Genomic DNA, 22,388 nt, shown 5'->3' with positions numbered 1-22,388 from the left:
TTGTTACATCGCAAGATGGCGGGAGGTAATCGTGGCTTTGGGGAGGCATTCGTTCAGCTGTGGACCGAGTGTGGTTGATGAGGACAATGAGTCTATTTGTTGCTGTAAGTGTCCACGATGATAAGGCACTCCGACGAGCTCTCCTTTGTGGCCAGGTCCCTTCTGAAAAAGAGCGACAGCTCGGTGAGGTTTGTGTGTGCCCTTGCTATGTGCTTTACCCCAATTACACCTGATGATGAGAGCTTGTGTTGCGTTCGAAACGTCGTGATTTATTTTAATCTGATTTTATTTTATTTGTTAATATTATATTTCCACATACGTGACTTTACCGAAAAAACCAACGGTATAGGTTTAACTGGTGAAGTAAAAACAAATTTCGAGTGTAATGTTTAGAAAGGCTTCACCAACTACGTTATCTCCTCTGCCCGTGGCCGTCCCGTCTCCTGTCGGTTTTGCGATGGTGCCCCTCGCTTTGCAAACGGAATCACTCCGGTCTCATTCACGTGATGCGTGCGGTGCGTTCCACTCTTTGTTCCGTGCGCGGCGTTTTGAGCCTCATTGGCATTCAGACGCCACACGTACAAGTGGTGCTGTGGCGTGTCGGTGGCTTGTGTCTGTGGTCTGAACAAGTTAATTATTTCAAACAAAACAATTATTTCACGGCATTAAACAGGTAATCTTAAATCTGGAATTGGATTTGCATGAATCATTGTCTCGTAAGCTGGAGGGTTTTTTTCCTGTTTGCCATAAATATTTCTATCAACATGACGTCCAGGGCAATCGTAGCTACTCAAAGTCCAACATAAATTGTTATATATTTATTTTTTGATCGAGCAATCAGCCGCATGAAAGCTGCTCACGTCGTCTGACTTTGTGTGACGCCGTGTGATGAGGGGGGAGTCAAAAATCGTCCAAAATTGCATTGAACATAACGGAACGCGATTTTGGGTATGGGGGAGTGGGGTGGAGGTGCCCGTTGCTTGCAACTAAATTAAAACTTATTTACCAGGTAAAGCCACCTGGGAGCTATGAGCTATTTTTCAGAAGCCACATGTGACGACAGCTCCTAAAAGTGGCGTACGTCATGGTCATCTTCGGCTGGATAGAGTATTTCCCACGCAGTGTTGCTTATGGGGGTGGTTTAACCTTGCTACTTTGTGTGGTGGTGAGTCTGTGGGTCTGTGTGGTGGTGGTGGGTCTGTGGGTCTCTGTGTGGTGGTGGTGCGTCTGTGGGTCTCTGTGTGGTGGTGGTGCGTCTGTGGGTCTCTGTGTGGTGGTGGTGAGTCCGCGGGTCTCTGTGTGGTGGTGAGTCCGCGGGTCTCTGTGGTGGTGCTGGGTCTGTGGTGGTGAATCTGTGGGTCTGTGTGGTGGTCATTGCAAGTTGCTGAAATGCACAATGTATTTTGACAGTGCCCTCTGCTACCTTCAACATCAGAAGCGCTTTTGAAAGCGCACGATGCAGTGACTCCTTTGTTCGGTGGTTTGCCAAAAGCCGCTGCTGCGAGAATGAGCGGAGTTCGCGTGATGGTTTATGCTCCTTGACGAGATCAGCAGCGAGGTGTTGTGGGCTTTGTGTCATCGAGGCACACCCACCTGGTCTGCGTCTCCACTTGTGCCGCCGTAAGGGGCGCTCCTTACGGCGTTTTTTGTCTTTCCGTTTTCGCAGAAGGGCGGGCAGCGACTTCTTCCGCTTCCTTTTTTTTACGTCCGATTCCAACCTGACGACGACAAGCGTCGAGAAGGGAGGGAATGACTGTGGCCGAGAAGACCTGACGCTTCGGGCGGAGTGCTGCTGCTGGTGTTGGTGGCGCTGCTGGTGGTGGGGGTGGTGCAGCACTGCCTGGAACTCTCTCCCAGCAGCTTCCATCACTGCCTGTGGGGGGGGGGGGGGGGGGGTGGTGGTGGTGGGGGGGTAGGGGGTGGTGGTGGTGGGGGATTGATTGTGGTGGTGGTGGTGGTGGGGTGGCGGGGGCGGTGGCAGTGGCGGGGGCGCCCTGGTGGATGTGAATCTGGTCCGCCTCCACCAGGCCCAGCTGCTGGTGCTGCTGCAGAGTGAGTGGCTGAGGTGAATGAGTGGCTGTGTGAGTGTATAAGTAGGGAGGGGGGGTTGTGGTTGCGATCTCCTCCCTGGTCACTCACCGTGGCCACGGCTACTCCATCGTGCCCTCCGTCTCGGCCGTCGTCACAGTCACCGCTGCCGCCAGCGGGCGTCGGCTGCACGTACTGCCCCTGGATGGAGCTGGCCGGCAGGGCAGTGGTGGTGGTGGCATCACCGGCAGCGCCGCTCGCGATGCCAGGCGGAGCGGAATTTTGCATCTATGGCAAGTTTTATGCGGCACCAGTCGCACTCAGTGATGCCGAACTTGTAGATTAAGTGGCCTGCGTCACGGTCGGCGTGGTGGTGGTGGTTGTTGTGGTGGTGGTGCAGATGGTGGTGGTGTAGTGTTGTCTATACCCTTTTTTTTATTAAGAACAATTCAAAAAAAAAAATTTATTACATTTTTATATTATCTATATATCTTTGTTTTAATTAAACAATGAAAACAACTCGCTTCTCCTCACAAGCACACCAGGAATCCATGAAACATGGAGGGCGGTTAAAATGTTGAGAATTCGGTCACAAAGAGGTCATAGACATCCAGATGGACAAAAGATGCATGGACTAGCCTCCCAAAACATCTGGAGATGTACAGATAAGGTGCAGAGTAAATAACGGTTGCAACTCGCGTTTTCTTAACGTTTTCCTTACCGAAAAGTAGAAACTTAACAAAGATAATTAACCAACAAACAATAATATTTTTACTAAAAAAATAGTACGAATTCCAGAAAGCTTAAGTGGAAACATAGTACACTTAACCTCAGGACATAAAAAAAAACTCCGAATAAAACACCAATCTCTGGAGAACTAAACTTGGCGAAGCCCCAAAATAATAATGTGACGAGGATCATTACGAATATTCATTAAACATAGACGAATGATTACCACGATACTAAGACCGAAGGAACTCATAAAATATAATTCAAGAATAAATGTAACACAGGACCACATAAATGTATTACAAACATCTCCTCAGCCACCTTTGTCTTCCAGCGGGGTCTGGCAAGGAGGGAGCAAAAAGGTCACAAGGGGGGGGGGGTGTCTGCTTCTTCTCGCTCTGTTTTTGTTTGTTTTCTCTCGCAAGAGACGCGGAGAGAGGAGAGGGTGCTCACGTTTGAGTTAAAACACGGCCGTCTTCGTCTCCCCGCAGCACGGACAGCAAGATTTGCACACGCAAGCAAATAACATTCCCCACCCCTCCCTCCAGAATGGTTACACAGCTGGGTCTTTACTAATAAACACACACACGACACACGAAACACACGGACGCAGATGTGTTCAACCCACAGAAAGATATATGACGGCCTTCAAATAACTCGGGAAGACTGAGTGGATTTTCTCAATATAAGCCAGGGAAAAATCCATTCAACCCAGATCGTCAGGGGCTCTGGCCCCCACCACAGATCTCCAGGGCTTTGGCTCCATCTCTTCTCGTCGCCGCCAACGAAGAAGCTTTTCGTCATCCAGAAGGACGAGGTTCGCGGGGTGTGGAGGCGCATCGCCTGCCGCAAACGAGTACAGGAGACTCAACCCCCTTGCCGTGTCACCACGCCGAGGTGCTCGCCTGCCGCACACGAGTGTACGAGCCCAGCTCCCTTGCCGTGTCGCCACGCCGAGGTGCATCGCCTGACCACGCAAACGAGCGCGGCCGCGCCGTCAGTCATCGTACGGGGTCAGCCGAGGGAGGAGTCGGGAAAACAAGCGCTCACCGCAGCCGCGCAAGCCAGAGGGTCCTTCTCCGAAAGTCGTTCGTACCCACAACTTCCCCCACCAATAGACCCACACACACATCGACGCCCCACTCACCTGTGAGACTATCCTATCTAGTTCACCCTTACCATCGTATCAACCCTAATCGATTATTAGAAGACTGATTATCAACCACATGAACCATCAGCTGGCCATGAGGAATCGCGGCCCATCGAGTGATTAAGAGTCCGTCGGTTATAAGAGTGAGGTTATTTTCCTTGCCTTTTTTCTTTTTGTCCCGTTCATCGCATAGGCGATCAATATATTCGTCGCGGCAAACTCAAACTCTCGGAATCCTCCTTACGAACCGGCCCATATATAGAGAGAATATCTTGTCAAATCAGTTTTCTTTGTCAGAGAATCTCGCCGAGGAATTGATCAAAGCAGAGCCGATATTCTCTCACAAACGCATCCACCCACCCTTGTCTCAAACATTTCGTTAAAAGGATATTATACTTGCCGATGAATCTATTGACATATACTTTCGCCTCGGGGATATAATCGGTCGCTTTTATTGCCTTCATACAAATCGTCGCATGTCTGTTTTAAAACTTCGCCGGTTGTGCTCGATACATGGGGGAACTACTGAGATATCTGGTGGGAAAGTAGAATTACGGTTGTTAGAAGTGCTTTTAGTCATTAAATTTCGTAAATACATAATCTTGCCAATGAATAAATGCTTCTAGTCATTCAATTTCGTTAAATGCTTAATATCGCCAATGAATAAATGGTTTTAGTCATTCATTAGGTAATTGCATAAGCTTGTAAATGCATAAGTTTTTGTCATTCATATTAGTTCATTGCATAATCTTGCTCATGAATTATTGACGCATGTTTGACCTGCATGATAGAATGTCACATGCTTGTTAGAATAAAATTGCTTAACACCAACTGTTCGAGTGCTTCTTTCCAAATCCATGCAAAACTATCTTATTCATAAGAGCTGTTACCTGTGATGAGATATGAAAATGGAGACCTAAAATATCATAACACACACTAGGATAATCAGTAAACGTTTAATCGATGATAATCGTGTTATCCTGATTGATATAACACTGGATAAAGGAAGCTGAGCTTAATTATCACAACTGCTCACATTAACATAATCGCAAGCATCCACATAAAGTACTACGATTATCTCCGCAATTATCATAATTTATGCATATAATTACACGCATTATCATAATTTATGCATGTCAATACACACATTAACATAATTAATGTGATTTGCGCATTTTTCGGAAAATTATTAATTTTTATTATTTTCATCAAAATTTCATAACCTGACACATACAACAGTAGGTGGTGGTTGTTGTGGTCGTGGTGGTGGAGGATGGAGGGAGGTTCCGATTTGTGAGTATACAATGGGACACTCCCACTAACACCACCCCACTCACCCCCTATCCACCACCCCCACGCTACCCACTCCACCCACCCCACTCCCTACCCGTCCACCCCCTCTTCCCCTACACACCACCGCACCATCACCACCACCCCACCCACGCACCCACCCACCCCACCACCCCCACGCTACCCACTCCACCCACCCCACTCACTCCCTACCCGTCCACCCCCTCTTCCCCTACACACCACCCACCACCACCGCACCATTACCACCACCACCCCACCCGTTGGTGAAAGTGTGGTGCCATGACCACGGAGCAACTCCGCAGCTTCTCGTCCGGGTAGTTCTTGTACCACGTCACGCGTCGTGGTTGCACCGTGGGACTTGAATTGAAACAGTGCAGTGTGGAGCTGCTTCCATCGACGCCATTGATCGGATCCGAGAGGCCTACGTCGGGGCCTACGTCGAGGCCCACGTGGGGGCCTACATAGAAGCCTACGTCGAGGCCTACTTCGTGGCCTACGTCGGGGCCTACGTCGAGGCTACTTCGAGGCCTACGTCGGGGCCCACGTGGGGGCCTACGTGGGGGCCTACGTCGGGGCCTACGTCGAGGCCTACATAGAGGCCTACGTCGGGGCCCACGTGGGGGCCTACATAGAGGCCTACGTCGGGGCCTACGTCGAGGCCTACGTGGAGGCCTACATAGAGGCCTACGTCGGGGCCCACGTGGAGGCCTACATAGAGGCCTACGTCGGGGCCCACGTCGAGGCCCACGTGGGGGCCTACATAGAGGCCTACGTCGGGGCCTACGTCGAGGCCCACGTGGAGGCCTACATAGAGGCCTACGTGGAGGCCTACGTGGAGGCCTACATAGAGGCCTACGTCGGGGCCCACGTCGAGGCCCACGTGGGGGCCTACATAGAAGCCTACGTCGGGGCCTACGTCGAGGCCTACTTCGAGGCCTACGTCGGGGCCTACGTCGAGGCCTACTTCGAGGCCTACGTCGGGGCCCACGTGGGGGCCTACGTGGGGGCCTACGTCGAGGCCTACGTGGAGGGTGCTCGTCAATGGAAGCAGAACAATGAAGCTGATGGGCCAAACATCTCGCCTCTCCACGTCCACATCACGCAACTATTCGGCCTCGGCGCCTCCAGGCCGCACGCCCGCTGCTGCTCTGCTGTAGTACACACAGCTGCGGCTGCTTCGTGTATGACTCCTGCAACTGCAGTTGGGTCGGCTGCAGCTGCTACAGCAGCTACAACAACAACAGCAGCTGCAACAACAACAGCAGCTGCAACAACAATAGCAGCTGCAACAACAACAGCAGCTGCAACAACAACAGCAGCTGCAACAGCAGCTGCAACAACAACATCAGCTGCAACAACAACAGCAGCTGCAACAACAACAGCAGCTGCAACAACAACAGCAGCTGCAGCAACAACAACAGCAGCTGCAGCAACAACAACAGCAGCTGCAGCAACAACAACAGCAGCTGCAGCAACAACAACAGCAGCTGCAGCAACAACAACAGCAGCTGCAGCAACAACAACAGCAGCTGCAACAACAACAACAGCAGCTGCAACAACAACAACAGCAGCTGCAACAACAACAACAGCAGCTGCAACAACAACAACAGCAGCTGCAACAACAACAACAGCAGCTGCAACAACAACAACAGCAGCTGCAACAACAACAGCAGCTGCAACAACAACAGCAGCTGCAACAACAACAGCAGCTGCAACAACAACAGCAGCAGCAACAACAGCAGCTGCAACAACAGCAGCTGCAACAACAACAGCAGCTGCAACAACAACAGCAGCTGCAACAACAACAGCAGCTGCAACAACAACAGCAGCTGCAACAACAACAGCAGCTGCAACAACAACAGCAGCTGCAACAACAACAGCAGCTGCAACAACAACAGCAGCTGCAACAACAACAGCAGCTGCAACAACAGCAGCTGCAACAACAACAGCAGCTGCAACAACAACAGCAGCTGCAACAACAACAGCAGCTGCAACAACAACAGCAGCAAGATGGCGGCGGCGTGTGCGGCCGTGTGTGCGTTGTGCTGCATGGGTGTGGGCTGTGCGTGAGAGTGGGTGAGGGTGAGCTGCGTGTGAGTGAGCTGTGTGTGTGTTTAAATTTAGTGTTTTAAAGATGTCAATTCACCTGCTGTGTATCTTACTACTGTCCCTCCCGGCCATATCTAGTGCCACACTCAACTCTACAAACGGCTACCCGCGTTACTTCGCGTCAATACTTATTGCTAAATTTGCCACTACACCTGCTAATGAAACAACTTATAGACACTTCTACACTCCATCATTGTATCCTTTTAAACCCTATCTTTGTCCCATTACTTCACCAGCACTCCTTCCAAACTTCATTCTGCTCTTAAAAATAACACCATCTGTGAGCTGCTGCTATTCGTCCAAGGTTCGTCGCTCTTCATCCTTTCACAGAAAATACCTGTGCAAACTATTAATTCTACTTTTCTTATTTCTGGGTGGTATTGAGCTTCATCCTGGCCCAAATGTAAAGAACTCATATAATTCTGTAGATTTTTCTGGCAGAAAAGGTGTTGGTGTTCTACATGTCAACATCAGAGGGCTTTTGATTAAATTAAGTCAACTAAAACTAGAAGTAGCAAATCTTGACCCGGACATATTTTGCCTAACAGAAACATTTCTCACTCCTGCCGTCAATGACTTGCAGATTACGATTGACAACTACAACCTTTTTCGGCTTGACCGAGGATCTAAAGGAGGTGGAATTGCCATCTATGTTCGTAATACTATTGCATGTTCACCAGCTCACTCCTTGTTTAAAAAATGTTGCTTTGAAGGTCTGGCTCTCAGAATAACTCTCCCTAATAATCAACACATATTGGTAGTGTGCTGCTATAGACCGCCTAGTGGTAAGGATGTTGAAGCTGCATCTGCACTGAGAGAGCTTCTTGGGGGCCTCCCTAAAGGTGAAATAGTTTTAGTGGGTGATCTAAATTGGAATTGGTTAAACCCGCCGGCCGTGGCCACAAATTTTGCAGATGAATTTAACCTGTTTCAATTAATAAATGTCCCCACAAGACCCAACCTAAAAAATCCGGGACAGTCATCTCTGCTTGACGTCCTATTGACAAATGCCCCTCACAATTTCGCACTGACTGGTGTTCTAGGTAATAACCTTAGTGATCACTCCTTCATTTTTGGGGTGAGATCATCAGCCAGACACAAAGCCCCCCCTAAATTGGTTGAAAAGCACTCCATGAGACACTTCAGCATACAGGCATTTACTAATGATGTGCTTCACTCGGATATTGACAAGGTCTGTGATATTCCAAACCTGACTACGGCTTGGGAGACCTTCAGGTACACGTTTCTACAAATTCTTAACAAACATGCTCCGTTGGTTAAATTTAAAACTAAAGGCAATCGTCCACCATGGTTTGATCCTTTGATTACAAAACTCATGAAAACTAGAGACAAGGCTTGGGCATGTGCTCAGAAAAGTAATTTGGTTAATGACTGGCTAGAATACAGGATTTTAAGGAATAGATGCGTCAAAAAAATACGGCATGCAAAAAATGACTACTTCTCTTCTACTCTCCTTGAATCTCATGGAAATGCCAGGATTTTCTGGAAAACAATCAAATGTATCGAAAAAGCATCCAAAACAGATCATCTGCCCGTTCAGCTTAACCGAAATGGGGAATATTTTTCAGATCCCCAAAAAATAGTTGACAATTTTAACCTTCATTTTTCTGAAGCTGGTACCCTATTTGATAATCTATTGGGAGTCACCCCTGCTCATGCAAATTCCTACACCCCTATCCAAACATTAAGCGAATTTAGTTTTCAGCCAATCCACGAAAGTAATGTTTTGAAACAACTGTCCTTCCTCAAAGGGTCCTCCTCTACCGGAGCAGATAGTATTCCCGTCTTTGCTCTACTAAGTGTTGGTCACCTAATATACAAACCTATAGCCCATATTTTCAACCTGTCCATCAAAGAAGCATCAGTTCCTCTAGAATGGAAACATTCCTATGTTCGTCCACTTCACAAAGGGGGCCCTAAAGATGATCCAAATAACTACCGACCTATCTCAATTTTGTCCCCGTTGATGAAAATTTTTGAAAAATTATTGAACTACCAAATTATCAGTTTCCTGTCCGCCAACAATCTATTACATCTAAAACAATCTGGGTTCCGAAAAAAATACAGCACCACATCTGCTGCATTAGACTCTATGAATCACATTTACAGTAGCCTTGATAATAAGCAGTACTGCGCCTGTCTTTTTCTTGACTTGTCCAAAGCTTTTGATACAGTAGACCACAACATCCTGCTTAGTAAAATAAGTTGCCTCGGTTTTTCCGAAAACACAGTAAAATGGTTAAAAAATTACCTCTTTTCTCGCACCCAAACTGTATTCACAGATGGTTGGAGGTCAAACAGTGTTAAGATAACAAAAGGGGTTCCACAGGGTTCCATTCTCGGCCCCCTCTTGTTCTCTCTTTATGTAAATGACTTGGGCACTGAACTGGATTATTCCAGGGTAAATCTTTTTGCAGATGACACGGTACTAATTACTGCTGGCCGCTCTCCGGATGACGTGATTGCTAAGCTCCAGAGTGATTTCAACAAACTACAACATCAGCTAGTTGCTCTTAAACTAGTCCTAAATCCTGCCAAAACCAAGGTGCTATGCTTCTCACCAGGACTAAAGCGGGAAGTTATTTTCCCCAAATTACATTCCTTAAATAATGATCAAATAGAGCAAGTTAAGATCTATAAGTATCTTGGGATCATCCTGGATTCAAAACTGAATTTTGAAGATCACATTGATTATATTGGGAAAAAGACAAAAATTAAAATTGGTTTTCTATATCGACACAAGCACTGCTTCCCCCCTATGTTCCGTTTGGAATTGATTAAAGCTACCATACTGCCTCTACTTGATTACTGTGACATTGTTTATAAATCAGCCCCAAGTACTGTACTGAAGAAGCTTGACTCAATGTATCACTCGGCCTTAAGATTTGCATTGAACTGCCCATATAGGACTCACCACTGTGACCTCTACATTGGGTCAAACTTAACATCTCTGAATGTTCGACGGCTTGTGCACCAGATCTTATTTATTCATGATGTACTTGCAAAAGAATCTGCAGATTACCTGCTGGATCTCATCTCTGTTTCAAAGAACAAATTTGACCTAAGGTCTACACTCATTTACCAGCTTAATATTCCCTATTGCCGTACATATACTGGAGGAAGGGCCTTTGCTATTGATGCCCCCAGGGTCTGGAATGCTGTTGCCAATAAATTGAAACTTGAGTCACTACCTATGAGATCTTCACTCAAAACTGCTCTAGAGGAGTTGTACACCCCTAGCTGCCAGTGCTATTCAGTGACCTAAAATAAAATGTTTCGCTCCGGATGATCGCTGCAAAGTATGACCTGTGTTTTGATTTAGTGTGCTGATCTTAAAGGTGGAGTGACTCATGCAGCCAGCTATGGCTGCAGGGTTTTGGTAGTACATGTTGTTTATGCCATTTATTGTGAAAATTCTGTCACAGTTCCTATGATTGCTTTTTCATTGCTTTCATGGCTTTATTTTGGTGATTTCGAAAAGTTTATTGGTTTAGTCATGTTTGTTTGTTGTAGTACAGAGTTAGACTGATGGCCTTAATTTAAGCTGTCTTGTGGTTGTTGTTGTTGTTTGACTTGCATCCCACTGGGATTTTTGCACACAGCGTTGGTGTACGGTGTTTTTTCTGCAATATTTTGCTGTCTTTTCTTGGATTTTCTGTTTGCACTTAGTCACATATTCACTTTAAGATGTTTTTTTGTTCATGTTTTTGTTTTTTGTTTGTTGCGGTTGCACCCGATTCAAGAGCTGAATGGCTCACAGGGCTATACCTAATAAATGAACTTGAACTTGAACTTGAACCCACCCCACTCACACCCCACCACCACCACACCCTCCCCCCACCCCACCACCACCACACCCTCCCACCACCCACCACACCCTCCCCCCACCACCGCAACTCGCAGCGGATGCCGTCGACCATGAGCGGGTCCAGCTGCTTCTTGCCGTGGTGCCCGCGACCCGACAAGTTGCTGGTGGCCTGCACCTCGCCATGGAAGAGGTGGTCCAGGAGGGTGAGCGCCATCTTCCCGGGCGTGCGGCAAGTGGCGGTGATGTGCAGGAGGTCCCCCGGGGCGATGGGGCAGCGCACGCAAAGATTTAAATTCGACTGGTCGCCCAGCCAAGTGCCATGCGGGAGTGGGTGGGTGGGTAGGTGAGTGGATGGAGGAGAGGGGTGGTGAGTGAGTGGGTGGGGTGGGTGGGTGGGGTGGGTGGGTCGGGTGGGGTGGGTGGGTGGGTGAGTGGCCCTGACCCAGCACAGCGCTGGAGGTGGGGGGGAGGGGCGGGGGGTGGACGCAGAAATCAGACCGAGACTGTGGGTCTCTGTGAGTCTGTTGGTCTCTGTGATGAGTCTGTGGGTCTCTGTGATGAGTCTGTGGGTCTCTGCTGTGTGATGAGTCTATGGGTCTCTGCTTTGTGATGAGTCAGTGGGTCTCTGCTGTGACGAGTCTACGTCTCTCTCCGACCCTCCCCCTCCCGCACCCAATGCCGACCTGCGAACTTTCATGGACGAGTGCGTGACGCCCCAGGGTGAGCCGGCCTGCATCGACACGGTGGGTGCCCCGGCCACACCGCCACCGCCAGCGTACCTGCCCAGCAGCACGAGGCTCAACTTTTCCTCGACGTGGCCAAATCGCGACTCGAGGGCCAGGAGCAGAGCCTCCATCGCCTCCAGGCGGTCGCACACCGCCTCGTGAAGGTCCACCAACAGGGCCTGCACGGCATGAGACGCGGGGGGGGAGGCAGACAGAAAGCAGACTGAGTATGTGGGTCTCTGCTGTGTGAGTCTATGGCTCTCTGCTGTGTGATGAGTATGTGGGTCTCTGTTGTGTGATGAGTCTATGGCTCTCTGCTGTGTGATGAGTCTGTGGGTCTCTGTGTGCGAGTCTGTGGGTCTCTGTTGTGTGAGTATTCTCAGGTTTTTTCGGTAAAGTCACGTAGGTAAAACATTAAAAGTAATGAAAGTAAAATAAAACAAAACAAAAATAAAATTCACGACGTTTCGGAGGCAACACAAGTCTCCGTCATCAGGTGGGACCGTCACAGCCGAATTAGCTGCATCAAGTGAAGCAATGATTCAAGATGTAATCCCTTATAAGCAAGTTGAAGGGAGGTGGAGAGGGGGGGGGGTGGAGAGCTTATCAGACTGTGGTAGCCAATGAATGGAAACGTATCGGGAGGGAGGAGGAGCGGTGATCAAAGACTACACCTAGTGCTCAACACAATGAACACGTGTCGGGAGGGAGGAGGAGCGGTGACCAAAGACTGCACGTAGCACTCAACACAATGAATGGAGACGTGTCGGGACGGAGGGCGAGCGGCGATCAAAGACTGCACGCAGTGCTCAACACAATGAATGGAGACGCGCCGGGACGGAGGGCGAGCGGCGATCAAAAACATCACGTAGTGCTCAACACAATGAATGGAAACGTGTCGGGACGGAGGGCGAGCGGTGATCAAAAAACAATGAAGAGATTACTGTTAAACACTGGGGATGTTAACACTCGGTGAAGTATGATGCGTCTATGGGTCTCTGCTGTGTGATGAGTCTGTGGGTCTCTATTGTGTGAGTCTATGGGTCGCTGTGTGCGAGTCTGTGGGTCTCTCCTGTGTGATGAGTCTGTGGGTCTCTGCTGTGTGATGAGTCTGTGGGTCTCTGCTGTGTGATGAGTCTGTGGGTCTCTGCTGTGTGATGAGTCTGTGGGTCTCTGCTGTGTGATGAGTCTGTGGGACTCTATTGTGTGAGTCTATGGGTCTCTGTGTGTGCGAGTCTGTGGGTCTCTGCTGTGTGCGAGTCTGTGGGTCTCTGCTGTGTGAGTCTGTGGCTCTCTGCCGTGTGAGTCTATGGGTCTCTGCTGTGTGATGAGTCTATGGCTCTCTGCTGTGTGATGAGTCTGTGGGACTCTGTTGTGTGAGTCTATGGGTCTCTTCTGTGTGATGAGTCTGTGGCTCTGCCGTGTGATGAGTCTGTGGCTCTCTGCCGTGTGATGAGTCTATGGGTCTCTGCTGTGTGAGTCTGTGGCTCTCTGCTGTGCGAGTCTGTGGGTCTCTGTTGTGTGATGAGTCTATGGGTCTCTTCTGTGTGAGTGTGGGTGTCTGTGTGTGAGTCTGTGGGTGTCTGTGTATGATGAGTCTATGGCTCTCTGCTGTGTGATGAGTCTATGGCTCTCTGCTGTGTGATGAGTCTATGGCTCTCTGCTGTGTGATGAGTCTATGGCTCTCTGCTGTGTGAGAGTCTGTGGGTCTCTATTGTGTGAGTCTATGGGTCTGTGTGAGTTTATGGGTCTCTGTGTGTGATGAGTCTGTGGGTCTCTGCTGTGTGAGTCTGTGGGTGTCTGTGTGTGATGAGTCTATGGGTCTCTGCTGTGTGAGTCTGTGGGTCTCTATTGTGTGAGTCTATGGGTCTGTGTGTGTGAGACTGTGGCTCTCTGCTGTGTGATGAGGCTGTGGGTATCTGCCGTGTGATGAGGCTGTGGGTCTCTGCCGTGTGATGAGTCTATGGGTCTGCTGTGTGATGAGTCTATGACTCTCTGCTGTGTGATGGTTCTGACCCTGAGGCTGGCGTCATCCGTCACCTCTCTGCTGGTGCCGGCGAAGACCTGGAAGCGCGGGCGCTTGAGCGGCGGAGCCATCTGGCTACCATGAGAGATTCGTTAATGAGGCTATCCACATATATAAACACAGAGACAATTTCAACCGAGAAGATGGATTCTGGCTTAGCAATCATTGGAAGGACGTAATAAACCATTTCGGATCTTAACTGATTGTGTTCACGTTTACGGTGACTTTCAGACAGCGTTCCACTCACTGGCATTGTATTCTCCGCAGAGAATAAATTCTTTGCTCCGCTGCATTGACATATTTTGTTGCTTCCTCTTAGTATCTTTCACACGACGGTCAACAGTACAGTGTATAATAACAAATAGTTTAAAAATGTATATGCTTAATACAATGTACAAAGTAATATATAGTATCGTAATTGTATAGTGAATATACAGCAGTGTGATATACATTAGGGTGGGTAGAATAATACATAGTGTAATATTACAATGGATAAGGTGGTTTATAGCAATACAGTATATATATACATTTTAATGTTTGGGTTTGTCTATGGCAGTATATAGTACGGTGTAGACTCGTGTGATGTAAGAGAATAAAGTTTAGATGGAAGCATATTATATTTTTTACGACGTAGAATTGTAATGTATTACTTACTGTTAGTAACTCAGCTTATTGTAGAGTATATTTAGTATAATTATGATACTATGTAGTTTATACTTTAGTTGTTTACGTGGTGGTTTTAGCTACTGCTGCTACATACTATTAACACTTCTTCCCTTTATTAATGCTACCCCTATCCCCTCCCTGTGATGCTGCTAATCCTGCATCATGCACGGGCAAAGTAGCACTAATCACATACCTGCATTTCCCATATCCCCTCCCTTGGATGCTGCTAATCCTGCAAAATGCACGGACATAAGTAGTACTAATCACATACCTGCATTTCCCATAAATATGCAAAATTCCTCTTGATATGCAAATTATATTGTCAAGGCGCCCTTCCCCCCCCCCCTTCCAACCCAGCTTTATATATATGCTCCAAGCACGTGTGCTGTTTCATTCAGACGCTGTCGCCTCGACAGACCTGGTTTCACCTGAGGACGGCTGCTTGCGTTGTGGCCAAAACGTCGTGGGAATTATTTTATTGTTTTATTTTTATTATTTTATTACTTCCCTTCTATGTGACTTTACCGAAAGAACCAAGAAGATGAACCTTACACTTATTACTACACCGCATTACACTTATTACTACACCGCATTACGCTTATTACTACACCACATTACGCTTATTACTACACACATTACACTTATTACACATTACACTTATTACACATTATTCTTATTATAACATTATACTCGTTATAACATATTATAATTACGGCTTTGTGTCAATGAGAGATTTGGAGGTTTGGTGACTGCACTTAATCAAACAAACTTCGTAACATTTGAAATGTAATGCAATGCAACACAGAGAGTCGGTCAACACACAATTGACGCATCGCCTGGCTGATTGCGTTCTTCCACAGATTGCTAAACTAAGCGAGAGAATTGAAGGGAATGCGACCAGGCGAGGACAGGAGGCAAGGCCCCGCGTTGTAAAGTTCCAACGTGGACATCGCTTCCATGCTCGCTGCTACAGTTATTACAACCTTATACTTATTACAACCTTATACTTATTACAACCTTATACTTTTACGTGGTTGTTTAGTTACTGCAGATACATACTATTAACATTCCTTCTCTTTATTAATGCTACCCCTACCCCCTCCCTTTGATGCTGCTAATCCTGCATAATGCACGGGCATAATGACTTAAAACCCCTCGCCAAACCTACACATTTCACAAGTAGTACTAATCGCATATCTGCATTTCCCATAAATATGCTAAATTCCTCTCCACAGGGAATGGATTCTTTGCTCCGCTGCAAGTTTCCAACCACCACTCTCCCATTGACATTTCGTTGCTTCCTCTTAGTATCTTTCACGTGACGGTCAATGGTATAGTGTATAGCTGATTGTATAATAAAGAGTATACAATTGTAATGTTTTATACAATTGTAATGCGGGCGTAAGCGACCTTCCGGATGTGACGTCACGGGGGGTGGAGTCATGTGACGTGGGGGGAAGGTTCGGGTCCTTAAGCGGGTAAACCGGAAGGGGAAGGCAGTCGGGGTGTGAGCGGAAAAGAGTGAGGCCACGCGGGCGAGTGTGGAGAGGGGGGGGCGCCGACGGCCATCGGGAGCCAACCCCGAAGATAAGAGGAAGCTGCGGAGTGGTGTGCAGCTGCAGAGGAGACAGCCAGAAGGGCTGCGTGTTAGAGGCAGCGGTGTGGCTGCCAGGAGGAGCTGCGGAGAGAGAGAGAGAGAGGGCTGCGTGTTAGAGGCAGCGGTGTGGCTGCCAGGAGGAGCTGCGGAGAGAGAGAGAGACAGCAAGAGGCTGTCAGAGCTGCGGAGGGAGAGGAGTTGCAGCGAGTACAGCCAAGGGGGGCTGTGTGAGAGAAACAGCAGCGGAGCTGCTGTTGTGGATCGGGCCGACATTGGAGTCAGCACCGTGGAGAAGCTACAGAGTAAAGACAGCCGTGTGGGTGTACAGCACGAACCGAATAAAGGACACTGAGCCAGACATCGTGGTCCAGTCGTTTATTACACTGGTGTCGGAAGTGCAACGGCATGTCGAAACAAGTGAGGAAGAAAGTTAATCCGGCGCCTGCATCGGCTTCTTCGTCCGACGACGACGAACTCCCTCCAACCACGGATCCTGTTGGGGTGGTGGAGGAGAGCCCGGCTGAGGCGACCACGGGAACGGGAGTGGAGGATGTTGGCGCGGTGGCGGGTCCGTCGACATCATCAGACGCGGATCAACGATGGCAAGCGATGGCGGTACAACTGGAGGCACTTAAGGACGTCCTGGCGCATCTATGCCATCTCGTCGCGCCAGGGACGATGGATGATGCAAGTGGTGCTCCGCGGGCCGCCACGTTGCCTGTCCTGCCGCCGCCATTGCCCACGCGGCAAGAGGCCGCCATTTTGCGCGCTCCGTGGCGCCAAACCGCCATCTTGGCCACGCCGCGGGCCGACGCCATTTTGAATTTGCCATCACAACCACCACCATTGGAAGACGGCGGGAAGAGGAGTCTGAGTCGCCACCTTACAACGGTTAAAGAATTTTCCGTCGGTGGGGACTGGAGCGCGTTCGCCTGCCGCTTCTTGGCGGCGGTACGCACAGCAAGATGGACCGATGCGGAGGCTTTGGAGGTGTTGCCGACTCTCCTGGACGACGAATCTGTCCGATTCTTCCGTTCCATAATGACCGATAAGAAGGCAACTTTATGTGGTGTTTTTCAAGAAATGGCCGATGCTTATGAGCCACCAGATGATGCGCATCGGCGATTCGCTCAACGACAACGAGCACCAGAGGAGTCGCCCGTGGCGTTCAGGGGTGCGGTGCTGGAGCTGGCCATGGCAGCTTATCCTGAGACGCCACAGGACCTGCTCGAGCCTCTCATATTAGGGAAAATGTTGGAGCTGTCTCGGGATCTAGGGATCCCCATGCCTGTGTGTGGGCATGAGAAGCTAGCTTCCCGGACGGCTGCTAAGTGTCTCGATGCGCAATTCAACCTCCGTCGCTGGAAACAAGTGACGGCGTGGACGGGGGGGCCCGTCAAAGAAGGGGATGCGCTGGGGTGGAACCCTGCGCAGGCTGTCTATGTTCCGGATGACCGGGGCCCTCAACAACTGACGGCCGCCTCCGCTCCATGGACGGGAAGCGGCGGGCCGAGACCGCGCGCGGCGCTACCAGAACGGGGCCGTCAGGAGGCGAGGCCTGCGCTTCGGCGCAACGAGGCCGAATGTTTCCGCTGCGGGCGTAGGGGCCACTACGCCAGAGACTGCTGGGCCCGCTTCCCGGCTCCGCCGCAGCAGGAGGCCTCGGCACCGGTCAAGTCGGCTAAAGATCCTCCGAAACAGGCCGGCCGTGACATTGCGGGGGACGAGGGGCCCTGCTCGGAGGACGCCTGCCAGGTCTGCGGGACCTTCGAGCCCTGCAGCCCTTCCGACCCAGCTGCGGGCACGGTCACAGGACAAGCCCAAGACTAACTCTTTAGAGACACGGGACGGCGGTGGACTTCCAGCTGCGACAGGGGGATTACCCCCTGTCATTCCTCGACTTTCATCGCGTTCCCGTTCTGCGAGTGGGCCGCCGACCGTCCGGGACGGGCCGGCGACCCGCACACGTTCCAAATCGCTTACGTTTCGTTGATTGTTGTTGTCTTGTTATTTTTTTCTTACAGTTGTATTTATTGCATGCTTTTTGTACGTTCGTTGATGTTAATTGCGTTGTTGTTGTTGTTCTTGCTGTTACATTGTATGCTTAGTGTCCTTTAGGGGGGGAAGCTCGGTTCGCCGCATTACGATTTGCTATTGGTCAGCCGAGGTCGGCTGGGATTTTTCTACGGGGGAGGGTGGTGTAATGCGGGCGTAAGCGACCTTCCGGATGTGACGTCACGGGGGGTGGAGTCATGTGACGTGGGGGGAAGGTTCGGGTCCTTAAGCGGGTAAACCGGAAGGGGAAGGCAGTCGGGGTGTGAGCGGAAAAGAGTGAGGCCACGCGGGCGAGTGTGGAGAGGGGGGGGCGCCGACGGCCATCGGGAGCCAACCCCGAAGATAAGAGGAAGCTGCGGAGTGGTGTGCAGCTGCAGAGGAGACAGCCAGAAGGGCTGCGTGTTAGAGGCAGCGGTGTGGCTGCCAGGAGGAGCTGCGGAGAGAGAGAGAGAGAGAGGGCTGCGTGTTAGAGGCAGCGGTGTGGCTGCCAGGAGGAGCTGCGGAGAGAGAGAGAGACAGCAAGAGGCTGTCAGAGCTGCGGAGGGAGAGGAGTTGCAGCGAGTACAGCCAAGGGGGGCTGTGTGAGAGAAACAGCAGCGGAGCTGCTGTTGTGGATCGGGCCGACATTGGAGTCAGCACCGTGGAGAAGCTACAGAGTAAAGACAGCCGTGTGGGTGTACAGCACAAACCGAATAAAGGACACTGAGCCAGACATCGTGGTCCAGTCGTTTATTACACAATGTAAAAAGTAATATATAGTATCGTAATTGTATAGTGAATATACAGCAGTGTGATATACAATAGGGTAGGTAGAATAATACATAGTGTAACATTACAATGTATAAGGTATAGAGTGCTGTATTATAATAATACAGTATATAATTAAATGTTGGGTTTGTCTATGGCAGTATATAGTACCGGGTATACCCGTGTGATGTAAGAGAATAAAGTTTAGCTGGAAGCATATTATGTTGGAGGGGGGGGGGCGCAATAATGGATATATTTTGCACGGCAAGTGAGCGGTGACGTCACATCTGTGATGTCACCCGCATGCTGCAGCATCACGCTTCCCCCCCCCCACCCTCTGCGTTGGCCGTGTATTGATCCAATACAAAAATCCAAGTCCCAGGCGAAGCCGGGTCATAAAGCTAGTCAGGTACAAGTTAAAGAGGAAACAAACCTAGTAAACTTACAAATACAATGCAATACAACACAGAGTCGGCTAACAACAGTCAACACCCTACCTGGTTGATTACGTTCTTCCAAAGATTGCTAAATTTGAGAGAGAGATAAAACACAGACCCGGAGACATACAGACAGACACATAAGCAGAGAGAGATGACACAGAGACACACAGAGACGCACATAGACAGAGATGACACAGACACACAGAGACACACAGACAAAGAGAGAGAGATGACACAGAGACACACAGAGAGACACACAGACAAAGAGAGAGATGACACAGAGAGACGCACATAGACACAGAGAGATGACACAGACACAGAGAGAGACGCACATAGACACACAGACAGAGACACACAGAGAGAGATGACACAGAGACACACAGAGACACAAACACACATAGACACACAGAGAGATAACACAGACACACAGAGACACAGATAGGCACACAGACAAACAAAGCCTCTCTGTCGAGGCCTTAAAAAGAGAGAGGGGGCAGAGAGAGAGAGGGGAGTAGAGAAACTAGCACGTCAATGCAAGGCCGTAGCCATGGAGTCAACATTGGGGAGGACAAAATATTCCATGGGGTCTGGGGTCCCCCCCCCCCAGAAAAATATCTAAATTTGAAAACTAATTTCCTGCCATTTCCTCCCTAAAATATTTGTAAAAGTTCACTAGCACATGGGATGGACTTTGTTTTATTTGATACAATAATGTCTAATAGTGTATTGTAATACATTGCTCTGTTTTTTCTTTTTAACCTTTCTTGTTTCATAGTATGTAATGGCAGAGATTAGGGATTCATAAAGTACAACGCAATCCTATAAACAGGAATCTATGCATTGTTATATGAAGACAAGTCCAGATTTCGTGGCCAAGGTTTAGCAAATTGTTGTTTTTATTAATAGAGCATCGCAATTTTTATTTACAAATATTTTTACAGAAACATATTGGGGGGGCATATTTGATTATTGTACTTATTATAACATATTATAACATTATTATTATGACATATTATACTTATTATAACATGTTATAATCACGGCCTTGTGTCAATGAGAGACTTGGAGGTTTGGTGACTGCACAGAGAGAGAGAGACACTTAATGTAATGCAACACAGAGAGTCGGTCAACACAACAACTCACGTAGGCTTAGGTTTTTTCGGTAAAGTCACCACGTAGGTAAAAAATGAAAATAAAATTAATAAAAGTAAAAATAGAAATAAAATAATAAAATTATAATAAATCACGCCTCACTTGATGCAGCAAATTATAGTCTACATTATAGACTGCCAGTACACTCACCCAGCTTAATAACCAGGCTACAGTCTACATTATAGACTGCCAGTACACTCACCCAGCTTAATAACCAGGCTACAGTCTACATTATAGACTGCCAGTACACTCACCCAGCTCAATAACCAGGCTACAGTCTACATTATAGACTGCCAATACACTCACCCAGCTTAATAACCAGGCTACAGTCTACATTATAGGCTGCCAGTACACTCACCCAGCTTAATAACCAGGCTACAGTCTACATTATAGGCTGCCAGTACACTCACCCAGCTTAATAACCAGGATACAGTCTACATTATAGACTGCCAGTACACTCACCCAGCTTAATAACCAGGATACAGTCTACATTATAGACTGCCAGTACACTCACCCAGCTCAATAACCAGGCTACAGTCTACATTATAGACTGCCAGTACACTCACCCAGCTTAATAACCAGGCTACAGTCTACATTATAGACTGCCAGTACACTCACCCAGCTTAATAACCAGGCTACAGTCTACATTATAGACTTGTGTTGCCTCCGAAACGTCGTGATTTGTTTATATTTTATTTCTATTTTTACTTTTATTAATTTGTATTCATTTCTTACCTACATGGTGACTTCACCTAGAACTAACGCGTCGCCTGGCTGATCGCGTTCTTCCACAGGTTGCTAAACTATCTTCTTGGTTCTTTCGGTAAGGTCACTTAGATTGGAGATAATAAAAATAAAAGGGAATATTATTTCATTATTTCCATTCTACGTGATATAAAACATAATTAAATTGTATAGTTTTATTGTTTTATTTTTGTATTTCTATTCTACGTAACTTCACCGAAAGAACCAAGAAGATGAATCACTGCAGTCACGAAAGCTTTAAATCGAAATTGCTCAACTAAGCGAGAGAATTGAAGAAATCGCGACCAGGCGAGGGCAAGAGGCAAGGCCCCGCGTTGTAAAGTTTCAATCTGGACATCGCTTCCATGCTCGCTGCTACTCAATTGACATCCCTACGAGAGAGAGAGCGAGGCTCTACCTCGGTACACAACAACAACAACAACCACAACAACAACCACCACAACAACAACCACAACAACAACCACAACAACAACAACCACAACCGCGATGAGAATTTCTCACCTCAGATTTCAGTTCCCGCGCGGAGCGTCAACTTTCCGTTACCTCGTGACGTCACGCGGCAGCAGCAGATGACATGACGTCACTTGTGGGGTACAATACACTCCCCTCCCACAATGAGCGGCTCTGTAACTTACATAAATTATGTTAATGAGCCTGGCCCAATCGTGGAGGGATGGGCCGTTGGTGCCGAACCGGTCACAACGAACTCGTGACGTCTTTCACGAATAAATTATGTTAATGAGCCGCCAGTCAGTGGGTGTGGCTTTGCCCAAATAAGGATAGTGCTTGAACAGATAACGGAAGTGACCCAGGCAGAGGTGACGTCACGCTCCCTTGAGACCGGTTGGGGTGAAATCTTTGGTGACATGACGTCACTAGCAAGGTACACCTCCCCCTGGCGTTTCACGCCGATGAGGTCGTGCTGAGTGGTGACGTCACGTAGCGGGATTAGAGTTTAAGTTGATTAAGATTAATTTTCCATTGCTCCCTCCCTTGAACAGAGACCCCTTGGGTGTGTGTGCTCAGCTCAACAATGTGGACATTATTGTGTGTGTACAC

The 22,388-nt window shown here is 48.5% G+C and overlaps 1 protein-coding gene across 2 annotated transcripts; it reads right to left on the bottom strand.

Annotated features, from left to right (window-relative positions):
• Positions 1-11,680: 11,680 nt before the first annotated feature.
• LOC144740666 (protein BANP-like) lies at positions 11,681-21,915 on the bottom strand. 2 transcript variants are annotated; one of them, XM_078623465.1, is made up of 3 exons: positions 21,831-21,915; positions 13,898-13,982; positions 11,681-12,060 (listed from the first exon to the last, which is right to left on the bottom strand). In XM_078623465.1, exons 2-3 carry the CDS (start codon positions 13,976-13,978, stop codon positions 11,746-11,748), a joined length of 396 nt encoding a protein of 131 aa, XP_078479591.1. In that variant the 5' UTR covers positions 13,979-13,982; positions 21,831-21,915; the 3' UTR covers positions 11,681-11,745. The 2 variants fall into 2 exon arrangements, with proteins under 2 accessions (XP_078479591.1, XP_078479592.1); XM_078623466.1 differs by having other exon boundaries at positions 13,898-13,978; positions 21,831-21,909.
• Positions 21,916-22,388: the final 473 nt, after the last annotated feature.

Source organism: Lampetra planeri, unplaced genomic scaffold (assembly GCF_965212315.1).
Source record: "Lampetra planeri unplaced genomic scaffold, kcLamPlan1.2.h2 scaffold_263, whole genome shotgun sequence".
In the NCBI taxonomy this organism is placed as follows: domain Eukaryota; kingdom Metazoa; phylum Chordata; class Hyperoartia; order Petromyzontiformes; family Petromyzontidae; genus Lampetra; species Lampetra planeri.
This window is presented reverse-complemented; position numbering and strand designations above follow the sequence as displayed.

What these genes read in the sequence shown, in the direction of transcription:
- LOC144740666 (XM_078623465.1), bottom strand. Translation starts at nt 13,978, where the DNA reads ATGGCTCCGCCGCTCAAGCGCCCGCGCTTCCAGGTCTTCGCCGGCACC. An exon ending in CGGATGACGCCAGCCTCAGG is followed by an intron (nt 12,061 to 13,897) that starts GTCAGAACCATC and finishes CATGCCGTGCAG; the next exon opens with GCCCTGTTGGTGGACCTTCA.